The sequence below is a fragment of the Anticarsia gemmatalis genome, chromosome 7 (genome assembly GCF_050436995.1).
Source record: "Anticarsia gemmatalis isolate Benzon Research Colony breed Stoneville strain chromosome 7, ilAntGemm2 primary, whole genome shotgun sequence".
NCBI lineage: Eukaryota > Metazoa > Arthropoda > Insecta > Lepidoptera > Erebidae > Anticarsia > Anticarsia gemmatalis.
In genome coordinates, this window is record NC_134751.1 from 1,508,791 (window position 1) to 1,523,042 (window position 14,252).

Here is a 14,252-nt window from a genome sequence, read left to right on the forward strand (position 1 = left end):
CCACTTGTTCATGTTTTTCTCAGTTTTTTTTCACTTGAACAAACAACATAAACGACTAAAATAACAACTTAAAAAAACATTAAGGCACTTACACTTCGTTTGTGGATCTTCATCGTTAATATTGCTCTTGGAGGCTGTAAATTTGAATCTCACACAGTGAAATTGTTGATGTGATCGAGCCATGACAGGCTTGTATGTATATTTAAACAAAGGAATTTCCTACGATAAGCAACTATCGCGAATTTAATAAAATAATAAAAAATGTGCTGTACATTTTTATTATTTTCTTAGCCAATTATTTAGAATTTTTTTTTTTCAGTCATAATATTTTTGTATGGGGATAGAAAGAGACCAAACGTCACTAGCTACGATTCCGATTAAACGAATTAAACGATATAAGCGAGTGGCTAATGGGGCTTAAAAAAAATTTGTACTCAAATTCAAAACAATATAACACAAATCACTCTACAACTTATACGTACACAAACGTTAAAACACGGCCAATTGTAACGAAACATCAGCTTTATTGGGCTCGTAAATCTGTTTGTTTGATAACAGTTATTAATTCAGTGGGCAGCGCGAAGCGACCGCGTACAGACAAATGGTGACAGCCGGACGTGCTTAGTCCACCATCATTGTTTCAACACCTTCTCGTACTGGCTTATTTATTTCGGTGATAGAGCATTGTTTTGTGTAGAGAGAAGAAGTACGACCGAGGAAGGCTATTATTTTCGGTCTTATGATTAGTTGCTGGAAAATGTGTTCAAGTCGTTTAAAGGCTTCTTATGTTAACGATTCGCTCTCATTACCTAGTATATACGCCAGATTTCGTCATTCTGGATTCAATTTTGACATAGTACAACAATCAAGTGCCAAAGTTATTGAAGGTGTGTAAATTTTAACAACTGACTTCAATGCACATAGCTTTGATTTCCTTGTTTAACGCTCAGTGTAAGGTATCAATAACTATTTAATGTATTTGATAACAGTTATTTATTCAGTGGGCAGCGCGAAGCGACCGCGTACAGACAAATGGTGACAGCCGGACGTGCTTAGTCCACCATCATTGTTTCAACACCTTCTCGTACTGGCTTATTTATTTCGGTGAAAGTGCATTGTTTTGTGTATATTCAGTAAGAAGGACCACCGAGGAAGGCTATTATTTTCGGTCTTATGTACGTACTGAAAAATGTGTTTAAGACGTTTGAAAGCTTCTGACGATTCGTTTCGATTCGATATAGCGTAGTGTAGATACACTAGGCTATATCGAATCGAAACGTATCGTACTACTATCTAGTAACCACACATAAAACCGACTACACGACCATGACGAAGTAAACTCGTACTCCATCCACATCGCTGTCCACCAAGAACGTTCTCACAATTCTGACAGCAATACGAAAACTTGCAAAAACTAATAAACCTAATACATTTACCTATGACATCCATTTTCATCGCTTAATTCAGCTGTTGGCAACAAAAATAACGATAATTTATATTTAACGGATGATCAAATTGAGACATACGTACGTACGCAGTTTGTTTAGTTACAACATACAGGAAAATGTAAAAAATAATATTATACTTTTGTTATAACAAAGAAACAAGTGTATTTTGCAATTGTACAAATATTTCTGTGTATATATTATTTTAAGACAATTGTATTTTTTAAGAAGGTAATTGGGTCTGTTTCTGAGCAGAATTGAAAAACGTATTGCTAAGGTAATTAATACCTAGCGAGCTTGATGCCATATTGAAAATAGAAAAAATTAGGAAAAATCTTACAACAGGTACACAGGTATACTGTTCGACATCGGTATCAGAACCTTGTTTTCTGCAGTTGTATGGACTGCCGCCCGAATAATAGATTATAGTAATACTTATGTGTTATGCTTAAATAAATTCTGTACTCTTCATTTGTCTAGCCAACTCATAAAATTTTTATTACACTCATATGTTACATATGTATAGCACACACATAATTATGTGAACACACTCTCTGAATCTGTAGTTATTCCTAACCAACACACAAACGCAATTCTCTAGAGACAGACTCGTTCAATCTTAATTTAAATTTCTGTGATTACAGAACTAATTCAAAAATTCAAGACCTAAAAACTCCCTAGATATATTTCTGCTCAGTGGAGACGTTCAGAGGCGAGGCTCGTGAATAATGAAAACTAATTATTCGTTGAGACATTATGAATATGAATCGCCCTCGGCCGGATATCTACTTATTTTTCTTGGACGACAAACTGCTCTTGAGCAAAATGATCGCGAACAATATCGTTCTCGGGTATAATGAAAATAGATCTCCTTTTGCGACGTTCTCATAATTATTTTCTTAGTAGTGAACCGAAAATAATTGTGTGTCAAGCTTGTTATGATCGCCGACGACAAATAGGCTATAATTTATTTTTATGCTATTGAGGAGTTTCCTTGAGGCTTCTATTTATTTACCATTATGTTGTATTTTCTGTAGCGAAGGAATGACGTGTTATGTTTCTTTACTTAGATATAACAACTGTCTCAACAATCTTTGGATTCGTTTATAAAAAGACTTGTTATTTTCAGCTTGTAATGGAACCAAATTCTGATTGCCCAATAAAGAACTGTACATAATTAGACAATTATTAACATAATCGGTAATCTCATAAAAAAAATTGTTTGAGCTCTTTTACAGTATCATTTATTTTATTTCATAATAACTCATGTAATATTCGTTAGGTGAGTGTCGGTGCAATACGACAACTGCATAGGATAAACCTGCATTTTTACTGGGCGTTTTGATAGCATTCTTCGCATTTTGCTGTTATGTACCACGTTTTCAATAATGTAAGCAAATTTCATCTATTTATATATATATACATATAGTTAGTTTGTTGTTGCTGTTCTTAATACAAAATGTGATTGTAAATATCAAATAATTTAATCTTTAATGTTTGAAAAAAAACAACAAAAATAATTTTCAAATAATTTATAGCCGTTTTATTAACGTTATCTAATGATTGAGCTTCAAATTACAAGGCTGCTTTTGTCTTATATTATTGATACCACCTCTGCGATTGCTCATTAAACTTATAGAACAGGTTCCAGAAGGCCATTCTCCTGTGATGAGGCCGACTGCCCAGTTTGAGCTCACTACCTATGTCCATGTAGTAGAAGTTCTCCTTTGTAAGTGGCTCCCATTTCACTGGCAGTAGTTCCGTTACCTCCGGCGTGGGATTGCTGAAACAAAATGTGAGAAATGTAAAATATAGACTGAACTTTTTACAATTATATCCAGAAGCTTCCTTTAGAACTGAGGACACCACATATCTGGCGTTGGATTATTATTAGATATCTGTCGAAACATCAATTAATACGTTCTTGAAACAGCTAAAGCCGATATTAAACTGGATTCTTTAGTTTAGTTTAAATAAAATACTATTTGCTAAACATATTCGGTTTTGGCTGAATTGCAAAAAATCTAACTTAACTTACTAAGGGATTTATATTTTTACCTGTACTTAGCAAAATTCGTCCACATAGCGGTAACACGTTCCATAACCACTTCATCAGTTGCGTTTAGTAATGGCTGTCCTTCTGAATCAAACAAATACGCGAGTCCATCGCTATGTGAAGCACAACACGCGTCACTAGTCGGTTCATGCTCCTCAGTAGTAGCTACCAAATTTCTTCCACCAATATACGAAAACATATAATAATAAATATTCCCCGCCTCACTTTCAAGGTACTTTCTTATAGTTCTCTGTACAGGGTGAGCGTATGTGAAGTCAGAATCAAAACGAATAATTCCCCATTTGACATCTTCGCTCATAGGCTCATCACCAAAATAGTAATGTCTCACTAAATCTCTAGTTTCTTCAAATTCTTCTTCATCAGCAAAGTCAAATGTACGTTGCAAGTATTCAGTTATAAGATTAAAGCTTTCGTAATATTCAGGTTCTTTATAAAGATGTTTAGCTCCCATTTCGTGTTCGCTAATACCTATTAACACTGGCATGTTTTTTACTTTAGGAACTTTGGCGTTAATCCAATGAGTTGTAAAAAACTGATCAACATCTTCATATGCAGTTTCAGCGCAAGGTTTGAATACAAGTTTTAATTCTGAAGCTGCTTCAACTACTAGACTTGGTTCAACCTTAGCTAGTTCCGATAGAGCATCATTTATATTTTCTACTTCAAGACCGAGATGTTTAGCAATCTTCAAAGCAGCTGATCTATCAGGTTCGTATAAAACAGTACCAGCTAAAGAGCTACCAGTTTGTAGTATTACTTTATTATATAACTTTTCTTTCGTTGATATAAGATGCAAATCTATGGAATGGCCGCCGGCGCTGTCACCAAACAGAGTTATCTTATCAGCGTCACCACCGAATGCTTGGATATTATTTTTAATCCACTTCAACGCGATGTATTGGTCTTTAAGACCTTGGTTTCCTGATGCTTCTGGGGTATCGAGGCACATGAATCCGTATACTCCGAGTCGGTAGTTGAACGTGACTACGATGACGTCATTTTTTACTAAGAATTTTGGAGAGAGCATGCTCCGTCTTCCATCGCCATGAGTAAAGCCACCTCCATGTATGTAGACCATGACTGGGACACGGCTGCGTGATGTCGCTGTGGTCGGCACATAGACATTGATGTGCAAGCAGTCAAGACTGCCTGATACGGTGTCTCCATTTATTTGGGGACAGACAGCTGAGTCGTCGAAAGCATCAAATGTGCCTGCAAATGGTGGGTATGGGATTGCATCCTAAAACACAGACGAATAAATTAAAGCTCTCGTTATTTACAGAAAAGTATAAACCATACAAACCTTTTGAGAGTAAAAAACTTGTTTTGTTCTGAATTTCTAGCAACTTAGTGTGAACCTAAAAATCAATCAAGGTCGTACCAAAGGTTGGTCAAAATGGTAGGGAAAAAATTTTAATTATATTATCGTTATAATCACAACAAATGATTTTACCTAGACCAAAATTAATAACGACCTCAGTAGTAGGACCAAACGTATATATGTATTGAAGAAGGAGATGGCTAAAAATCTAAATCATGTAAGCACTTACCCCAAAAGGCTTATCAGCATCAACCGTTGCATAAGGTATTCCCATAAACATAGAATAATCACCATCACTGGCTCTCAACCCTCTAATTAGCCCAACTTTAGAGTCAACTAAGGGGTCTATTCTTGTAAAACATATCACATTTTGAACAACTAACAACAGGAAAAATACTTGCTTGAAACCCATCATGATGGATTCTTGTAGCGAATTGACAAATGTTATTATTGTAATGCATATTGATGGTATTTGATAAGAATGTCACTGATAACATCGAAGTTACGAGAGCTGCAGATCTTCGTTATCTTGACTGTTCGGTAATCGAGATAAATTGTAGCTATGTGAGGAATTTGGCCGGGCTCGTTTATATTAAAATGTGCAATAATATGCGCTACGTGGAAAACTAGTCTTATTATGCACTAGTTTTTGCTCACTACTTCATTCGTGTGAAAGTTTATCGAAAATATTCTGTCTTAAACTACCTACCTACAATATCTATGCACCAAAAAATATACACTGCGCCAGAGCAACACGGGTTCTTCACTATTCACATCGATTACATTGACTTTTCATTCTTATTGTGGGATTTTCTTTCTTATTAATAAGTGATCACTATAAGCATACAGCATTTTGTCGACGCGCAATCCGGCCTTTGACTGTTATTTTACACATTTTATTACGCTTATAAATGGGTCAATTATTATCACATTCTTGAGGAATAAACAATTGTTTATTTAAATGAAGAAATATATCATTTCTCAATGTATAATTACAAAGCATTCTCTACATAAGTAAAACCCTATGAAGTGACGTAATAGATAAAAAAAACTGATAATATATCTTGTATTGATGAAATTACATCTAGACTCGAAACTCTTTAAAGGATCAAATATTTCTTTAGTGAAACAATACCAATCATCACTGTATTTTACTCTTGCTCTATGTCAACAGCGACGTATTGACATGACTCATATTTTACCGGTCGTTGATTTTATATTATTATTCAATTTAAAAACACAATATAATGTTGTTGAAACGAGTTAAAACCAAAAACAGTGACATCGGCCATCTGTTTTGACTTGTAGCACACATATCAAGTCAATAAAAGATCGACGTGGTACACTCCGAGATGTTCGGTTTATTCGCTTGTTTTATCATGATCACATCTTTGTTTCGCTGAATACAAAGGTTAAGCGTAAAACAGAAATTCACTTCATGTTTCTAGTAAATAGACGTCTAAGTCCACGTTATTGTCATCACTAGCACTTAAACAGGGATCTAGGCGTTTGAACGTACCGCTATCGCCGCCACGCCGTTATCACGATTTTGAACTATCGTATATATTTTTTTTACAAGCACCGCTTGCCTGAAATCAGCCAATCTTTGGCAACAATATCTTCAACTACCGTTTGTAAAGCAAGCTTGGCTATGTATGCTACGAGCTCAATCATTATAAATATTCATAACCTCGACATTTCAATATTCACGACAGACTATTTAAAAAAACACTTAAAAAAATTCGTTGTAAATTATCATAATGACAGACGGTGACCAAATAGAGCGCTTGTTAAATTATAACAGTTTTATACTCACCGGTAAATTATTAACGGGGTGAGCAACCATTGGTGCGGTCAGTTTTTGGATGCACGTTCGAGCTGATGCTCTTCTCTCTTCTTACACTAGGTATTTTTTTCATTTTTCCGTCTTCTGGCATGAGGACACCAAATTAAACTGACCCAATAACCCACTAACTGGCTGAACCTTTAACCACACAATAAAAACAACAAACGTTACATAAATTCACTAAAAAATAAAATAACATTCTGCCCAAACCTTTCATGACGTGATGGTATGTGTTTAAACAAATGTTTTAGGACTATCAATATCATATGGCGGTTTGCAGTCGTGAGCGACATTAACCATGTTACGTAAGTAGATAAGGCATGCATTACCAACCGTGGTACTAAAAGTATGCAATTAAAATTTAATTAGTGTAATACTTGTTTTAACGGTAATTTTCAATCGCGTTTAGGACCCGTTGCATTATAATATTATGTGCACAAGTCGCAAGAGTTTAAAAACGTTAATTATGATGAAACCTTGATGGTATTAGATAATTCTTGATGAAATGCAACTTCTTCGATTATTTCTTAAATATTTTGCTTAATAGAAAGTCTAATTAACCTCTCTATTATTTCAGAAGAAGACCCATGTCCAGTAGTGTGACGGTGATGTTTTTTTGCCAATTTCAATTATTTATTTTATATTTCAAATGCACTATACTCAGGTCTGAGACAAAACGCAATTGGAGTACTTAATCGCATTTGCAATCTTCAGTCAGTTTTAACAAATGTAGTTAATTACTTTCCACTTCGGGAATAATAAGCATTTTATTGTTGTTTAAAAACTGGTTTTGTAAATTTTGTTATTTTCTAACTGCTGCCTACAGCTATCGAAATGTGTTGATTCAAAGACTTTCCGACTTGGAATTTCCTTATAGTATAGACATACATAAAATGGTACAAGAAATTCTACGACCACCAGAATCTTAAACATAAAGTCAAAATCCGTTCTCAATGACCTAACACAAAATCAAACCAAATACACTTGACTTTGAAATACATTTGACACAGTAACACAGAGAGCAATAGGTTATCAGTCACAACAAAACTCGCCAAAGATAAAAGGTTGACGACAACTGAAATGGAGCGATAATAAATTCGGAACTGTATACAAATCGGTATATCCGTTCCCTCACTTTAGTTTGAGGTGGACGTTGTTATAATTAAAATAACAATTATGATATTTAAAATAAGTTTTTATATTTTCCTCTTGCAACTCGTAAGATGGTCGACTTGCGACGATATATGTGTGGAGTCCAATGTTGGGACGATAAAGGGTTTGCTGTCTGACAATGGTGAATATAATATGTTTATGGGCATTCCTTACGCTGCGGTCAACGAGAGTAACCCTTTTGGAGTAAGTTTTTAATCTTTTTTTAGTCTTTAGCTTAATCTTTTCTTGTACGCTGTTTTGTCAATACTTGATGCATGCGTTTCAAAGATATCAGTGAAATCAGGTTAATAAAAATTATCGCGTTTATTTTTTGTAGTTGATGTAGGCGTGATCGTGTCAACAACCGACCTTTGTGGCCGATAGCCTCATCCCCGCTTGATATTTGCAATTTACATATATATTATCTAATACTAGCTGACCCCCGCAACTTCGCTTGCGTCACATAAAGGAATGGGTCAAATTTTTCCCCGTTTTTGTAACATTTTTTATTGCTGCTCTGCTCCTCTTGGTCTTACCGTGATGATATATAGCCTATAACCTTCCTCGATAAATGGTCTATCTAACTCTGAAATAATTTTTCAAATCGGACCAGTAGTTCCTGAGATTAGCGCGTTCAAACAAACAAACAAACTCTTCAGCTTTATAATATTAGTATAGATATTATTATGTCATCACACAGTTATCTTAAATGCAAACAGGTCTATTGATATTTTTAAAATCTCTCTAGATCTTTATAAAAGCTACGACAATATTTTGATTCGAGCATAACTATCAACTTAATGACTATAAATCACACACATTATTTAAAAATATTTTCCTTTGCAGGTAGCACTTGCATATCCATCATTTACAGAAGCATTTGAAGCTTACGATGACTCAACAATGTGTCCTCAAGTGAACCAAATAAACAGTACAATAACCGGTTCACTGGACTGCTTACGTCTCAACGTATACGTTCCAACATCAGGAAATGTATCGAACCTTCCCGTAATGTTCTGGGTTTTTGGAGGTCGCTTCCAGTCCGGTTGCGGCAGCAGAGACTTGTACGGACCAGACTATCTCGTCCATCATGACGTCATTGTTGTCACCATGAACTACCGCCTAGGACCTTACGGTTTCATGTGCCTCGATATCCCTGAAGTCCCAGGTAATCAAGGCCTCAAAGATCAGTACCTCGCTCTTCAATGGGTAAAAAATAATATTGAAGCATTTGGAGGCGATCCTAACCAGATAACCATATTTGGGGAAAGCGCAGGAGGTCATTCCATTGATTTACATCTCATGTCGACCAGAGATATTCTGTTCAATAAGATGATACTGCAAACTGGTAGTGCTTTGTCTTTAACTGTTTTATATGATGCTGATAAATCTGCTCCTTTGACATTAGCAAGTTACATGGGCTTCGAAACAGAAGATATAAGAGAAGCGCTATCGTTCCTTGCGACAAGCAATACTACGGAAGTCATAGACGCTTCTATAAAATTAGGTATACAGTTCAAGCCATGTGTAGAGAACTCTTACGACAATGTGGAACCTTTTATATCAGCGGCCTGGATCAATACACTAGTACCTAAAGTAAAGGACATTCCCATTCTCATGGGTTTCAATAGACATGAGATGGCTAGTAAATTTCAAAGTAAAGACTTCACAAATTCGACTGAAATAAGTGACAACTTGATGCAAATTTTCGATTTCACTGATGAAGAACTAAATAAAATGAAAACATATGTGTCTCATAAATACTTTGGGGATGCGACGGGAGCTGATACTAAATGGGGCATGATTCGTTATGCAACTGACTTTACATACATACACCCAGTACATAGAACTTTAAAGAGGTATTTAGAAAATGGAGCTGGCAATATATATTGCTACATGCTTTCATATGTCGGTGGTAGGAATTTGTACGTAACAGATACTTATGATGAAGATAATGGTAAATGTTGTGTCTCTCATGCTGATGACCTGCCGTACGTATTCACCATGCCTCTTAGACCAGATCCTACGGAAGCAGATTTAGTTATTATTAATCGTATGACGGCTATGTGGACCAATTTTGCTAAATACAGGTAAGACACATCATCACTTTTCAATTTGTTGCTTCCAGTCTGCAATAATTAATTGAAAAAAAAATCTTAATAGAACTTTGACTCACTTTCGTCAAATCGACTTTAGAGTTGCTTATTTTGGAAAAACTTGTTTTGTACTTTTTAGTTCTTATTTCTTTGTGACATACGCCATTTTTCTTCCAGTAACCCGACTCCAGAAACGACAGATATTCTCCCAGTAACCTGGTTACCAGTGACGTCGGAAGTTTACAATTATCTAGACATCGACACAGACCTCACTATGGGAAAACGACCATATTTCGAAAGAATGGCGTTCTGGGACTTGTTTTACGAACACAACAGCAAGCTGCAAAAAGGATACGTGGAACTTTAAATAATTATTTTACCTTTGCATGCTTGAATACACTGTTTTTAAGAAAACGGTTGAATAAATGGTTTACAATTTATTTTTTCAACAGGTGTTTCAAATCTTCAAAATATTTAATTGCAAATAAAGAATAAAGAAATTAAAAAAAAAATGAGAACGTAGCGATACAACTGTTTAAAACATATTATTTACCGCACAGACGACATTTATAGATACATACAAAATTACTAATAAAACTAAAATATCAGCACAGACTGTTTATTATTAAATAAATTTAATAAAATCGAAATACAGAAATTTTAATAAAAACACATCTTTTAATTTTTTATCTCCTCACAGTGTATACTCTCATTTATTTCCATCCAACTTATGGTGCATAGTTAATATTGCTTCACAAATAAGTCTTCTTTTAAAATAAAAATAGATAAATGTAGGCATTAAACATACTATACTCAGCTTTAAAAAAAAACATTGAACAAAAAAGGAAAAACCAGTGCTGTCTAGAAGTTTTTGACCAATCACCCGCGTTATGGTTATTTGATACTTTATTTTATTATAATATATCCTATTGACTACTGACTATGTGGATAAGGTTGCTCTTCTACTTGTTGTTTGTTTGTCGTATGGTTAGGTTTGTCAACCTAATGTCAAAATTGTTCAAGCCACCCGAGAAGCCTTTGACATGGCTTAACGTCTGTTATCTTAGTAGACAACAGCCGGGACCGACTTTTTACGTGCCCTCCCAAACACGGAGACGCCCTGTTCAAATACCACTATGCCCATACCCATCTGTGGAATGACCGCGCAAAGGTTTGCTTAACCCACTGATCGTTTACCGACCGGTGAGCGCAACTGGCTACGGGCGCCTCAAAAAACTAGCCTTGTCCGGATTTATACAGCCAACTCACTCGCGGTATAGTTATTCTAAAGCTAGATCTGTTGACTATGTAGATTAAGGTTGCTCTTCTACTAATAGTTTAGATGCTTCTCGTGAGCTAACTGTGGACTTGACGTGCACGCAGTGATACATGTAATACATACAACTCTATACACATGAGTGAATACTACCCTTGATTTAGATTAGACACTATCAATTGCACTCAATTATCTCTTTACCTTCAATACTATCAGGCACGAGCGCATCTTATCCAAAAACTAAGATAAATCTATAAGTACGTATTTATATAGACATCATCTCTCTACTATCTTAGTCTTAATAGAGTTAGGAAACAAAAATGTTGTTGAAAAGATGTGTTATTTTATTTTTACTTCCATTAGTTTATGGAAAGACAAGGATAGATCCGCTTGTTGATACAGAAGTTGGTCTTATAAGAGGATTGAGAGCTGATGATGGAGACTATTCTATGTTTCTTGGGATACCGTTTGCGAAAGTCGATGAGAATAACCCTTTCGGGGTAAGTACTTATTCCTTTATTTTTGATAATGCCTAAAGTTGCAAGGTCCCTGCCTGCACTTGGCCAGCGTGGTGAATAAATATAACTGTGCGGTGGCTTTATTTCGAATCAATTTGGATTATTCTTAGAATAAGACAACCACCAGAATTTTGGAGTAAAATAAATAAAACACATACGTATTGCAAAATATATTTTCATATTTAAAGAAATTCAAGATAAAGAAATGAAAAATTTACGAATGTTTTTAACTGACCCCGACAAATAAACACTTCAGTTAAAAGATAAGATAGCTTTAAAAAAATCTAGTCACAGATATCTTATATCTACCAAATTTGAAAATAATGCAACCTTGTTACTTTATATGACACTTTTTTCCAGGCATCGGTACCATATCCAAATTTTGAAGACACCTACGATGCGTTTGACGACTCAGCAATCTGTCCACAAATCGAAGAGTTCAATAACACTTCAGCCGGCACTCTTGACTGCTTGAACCTTAACATATTCGTCCCTCTCTCTGCTACTTCCACCAATCGAGTACCAGTCCTCGTTTGGGTTTACGGAGGTGCCTTCAGAATAGGCTTTGGTAACAGACATCTATACGGCCCTAAGTTCTTAGTAAGACACGACATTATACTCGTCACGGTAAACTACAGACTCGGGCCTTACGGTTTCATGTGTTTGGACACTCCAGAAATACCTGGCAATCAAGGATTGAAAGACCAGCTGCTAGCTTTAAGGTGGATTAAGAAAAATATAGCAGCTTTTGGAGGTGATGCAAATAGAATCACGATATTTGGTGAAAGTGCTGGATCTATTGCTTTAGATATGCATTTGGTATCAAATAATGAAAAACTATATGATAAAGCTATTCTTCAAAGCGGAACAGCACTGTCTCCAGTAATTTATGAGCCAATAAGAAGAGCACCAATGATGCTAGCAAAATATTTAGGCTTTTCTACCGATGACATGGACAAAGCCCTTAAATTTTTAACTAAAGTGGATACTCGATTGGTGATTGCCGCTGGTCATGATTTAGGAATCAGTAACGATTTCAGACCTTGTATAGAAAAAGAATTTGAAGGCGTTGAGAGCGTTCTTACAGAGAATTGGATAACAGCAAAAATACCTAAAGTTAGAAGAATGCCTATACTAATTGGGTTCAATAGCGATGAAAGATACGCGTATCATACTTCAGAAGACGATAAATATTATAAGAATTTAAATGTGATTCAAAAACACCTTGCAAATGGTTTCGATGTAAATAGTTATGATTTTGAAGGAATGGAGGATTTAGTTCGTCAATTTTACTTCGGTGATGAAGAAATCGGTGCAGCAGTGAGACAAAATGTCGTTGACCTTGAATCAGACTTCATGTATATTCACCCAACTTACCGAAGTATTTATAAGTATTTAGATAATGGTGCTAGGAACATATTTTTATACGTATTTTCTTACTACGGAGATAGAAATTTCGTAAGAAGGAACAATAATGTTACAAGCGGTACGGGAGCAACCCACGCTGATGAAATTGGTTACCTATTTGATGTGTCCTATATGAAAGGCGAAGAAATTACTTCAGAAGATCAAAAAGTTATAGATCAGATGACAACGATGTGGACTAACTTTGTTAAATATGGGTAGGTAATCGTAAACCAATTTTAATCTCCCAAAAAAGTATTTTGTAACGAATTTAAATTTACCTAACAATGTTCATTTTAAGAACGGGAGGTCCAAAGTTTTAAACCAGTCCATGCCCTACCTACATTAGTAAACGTTCTCTAAGTCTTTACTTTATCGTGTTAACTGGAAAGATTTTTTTTTATTAGTGTTACAGGCATTATTTAATGAAAACTTTTTCAGCCAATGGATACAAGAGATGAAAAATCTTTTTTCTTTGTTTCAGTAACCCCACACCAGAAACCTCAGATCTACTGCCAGTCAAATGGACGCCAATTACAAGTAAATCAGAGATGCCTTACCTAGACATTGGTTCTACACTCTCACTCAGTACTCGACCCTTCAACGAACGAGCTGTTTTCTGGGATTTGTTTTACAAAGCAAATGCACATCTCCAAATAGCTTATCCTAGTGCTAAAGTCGAATTATAAATTCGTATAAATTAAATATTTTTACTGTGAACACAAATGAAAGTGTAAAATATATTATATTGTATAAAAAAAATGTAAACAGATAAAGTTTTATTATCTGAAACGTGATGTATTTTCGGTCAATGTCGCAGATAAAGATCAATACATATACTTTCCAACCAAATACATCTCTTTTTTACAGTCACCAGATCATTTTCAAGATTTTTTGTGTTCAGTAGATTGTACAAACATACAAATATATTATCTCTAAAAGACTAAAAAAGGAAGCGTCTTCTAGCACTAACATAAAAACACCCCTCATATACTTTTGGGCAAATTTTTTTTTCGCCATCAACCACCTATTTATAGACTATCCATATGTCAAAATAGTTCTTACGGAGCCCGGTAGAGGCGCCAAACAGATTTTCATACAAAATGTCTCGATAGCT

General features: G+C 35.2%; 3 protein-coding genes across 3 annotated transcripts; 2 read left to right on the forward strand and 1 right to left on the reverse strand.

Annotated features, from left to right (window-relative positions):
• Window positions 1–2,987: 2,987 nt before the first annotated feature.
• On the reverse strand, window positions 2,988–5,789 carry LOC142974247 (juvenile hormone esterase-like). Its single transcript, XM_076116441.1, has 3 exons — window positions 5,073–5,789; window positions 3,504–4,762; window positions 2,988–3,228 (listed from the first exon to the last, which is right to left on the reverse strand). The coding sequence occupies exons 1-3, from the start codon at window positions 5,256–5,258 to the stop codon at window positions 3,045–3,047; spliced, it is 1,629 nt and encodes a 542-aa protein (XP_075972556.1). The 5' UTR covers window positions 5,259–5,789; the 3' UTR covers window positions 2,988–3,044.
• Window positions 5,790–7,824: 2,035 nt separating this feature from the next.
• On the forward strand, window positions 7,825–10,556 carry LOC142974248 (cholinesterase-like). The gene is made up of 3 exons (XM_076116442.1): window positions 7,825–8,045; window positions 8,688–9,931; window positions 10,115–10,556. The coding sequence occupies exons 1-3, from the start codon at window positions 7,866–7,868 to the stop codon at window positions 10,302–10,304; spliced, it is 1,614 nt and encodes a 537-aa protein (XP_075972557.1). The 5' UTR covers window positions 7,825–7,865; the 3' UTR covers window positions 10,305–10,556.
• A 969-nt stretch (window positions 10,557–11,525) lies between these two features.
• LOC142974112 (cholinesterase-like) lies at window positions 11,526–13,974 on the forward strand. Its single transcript, XM_076116265.1, has 3 exons — window positions 11,526–11,713; window positions 12,092–13,353; window positions 13,620–13,974. The coding sequence occupies exons 1-3, from the start codon at window positions 11,534–11,536 to the stop codon at window positions 13,822–13,824; spliced, it is 1,647 nt and encodes a 548-aa protein (XP_075972380.1). The 5' UTR covers window positions 11,526–11,533; the 3' UTR covers window positions 13,825–13,974.
• Window positions 13,975–14,252: the final 278 nt, after the last annotated feature.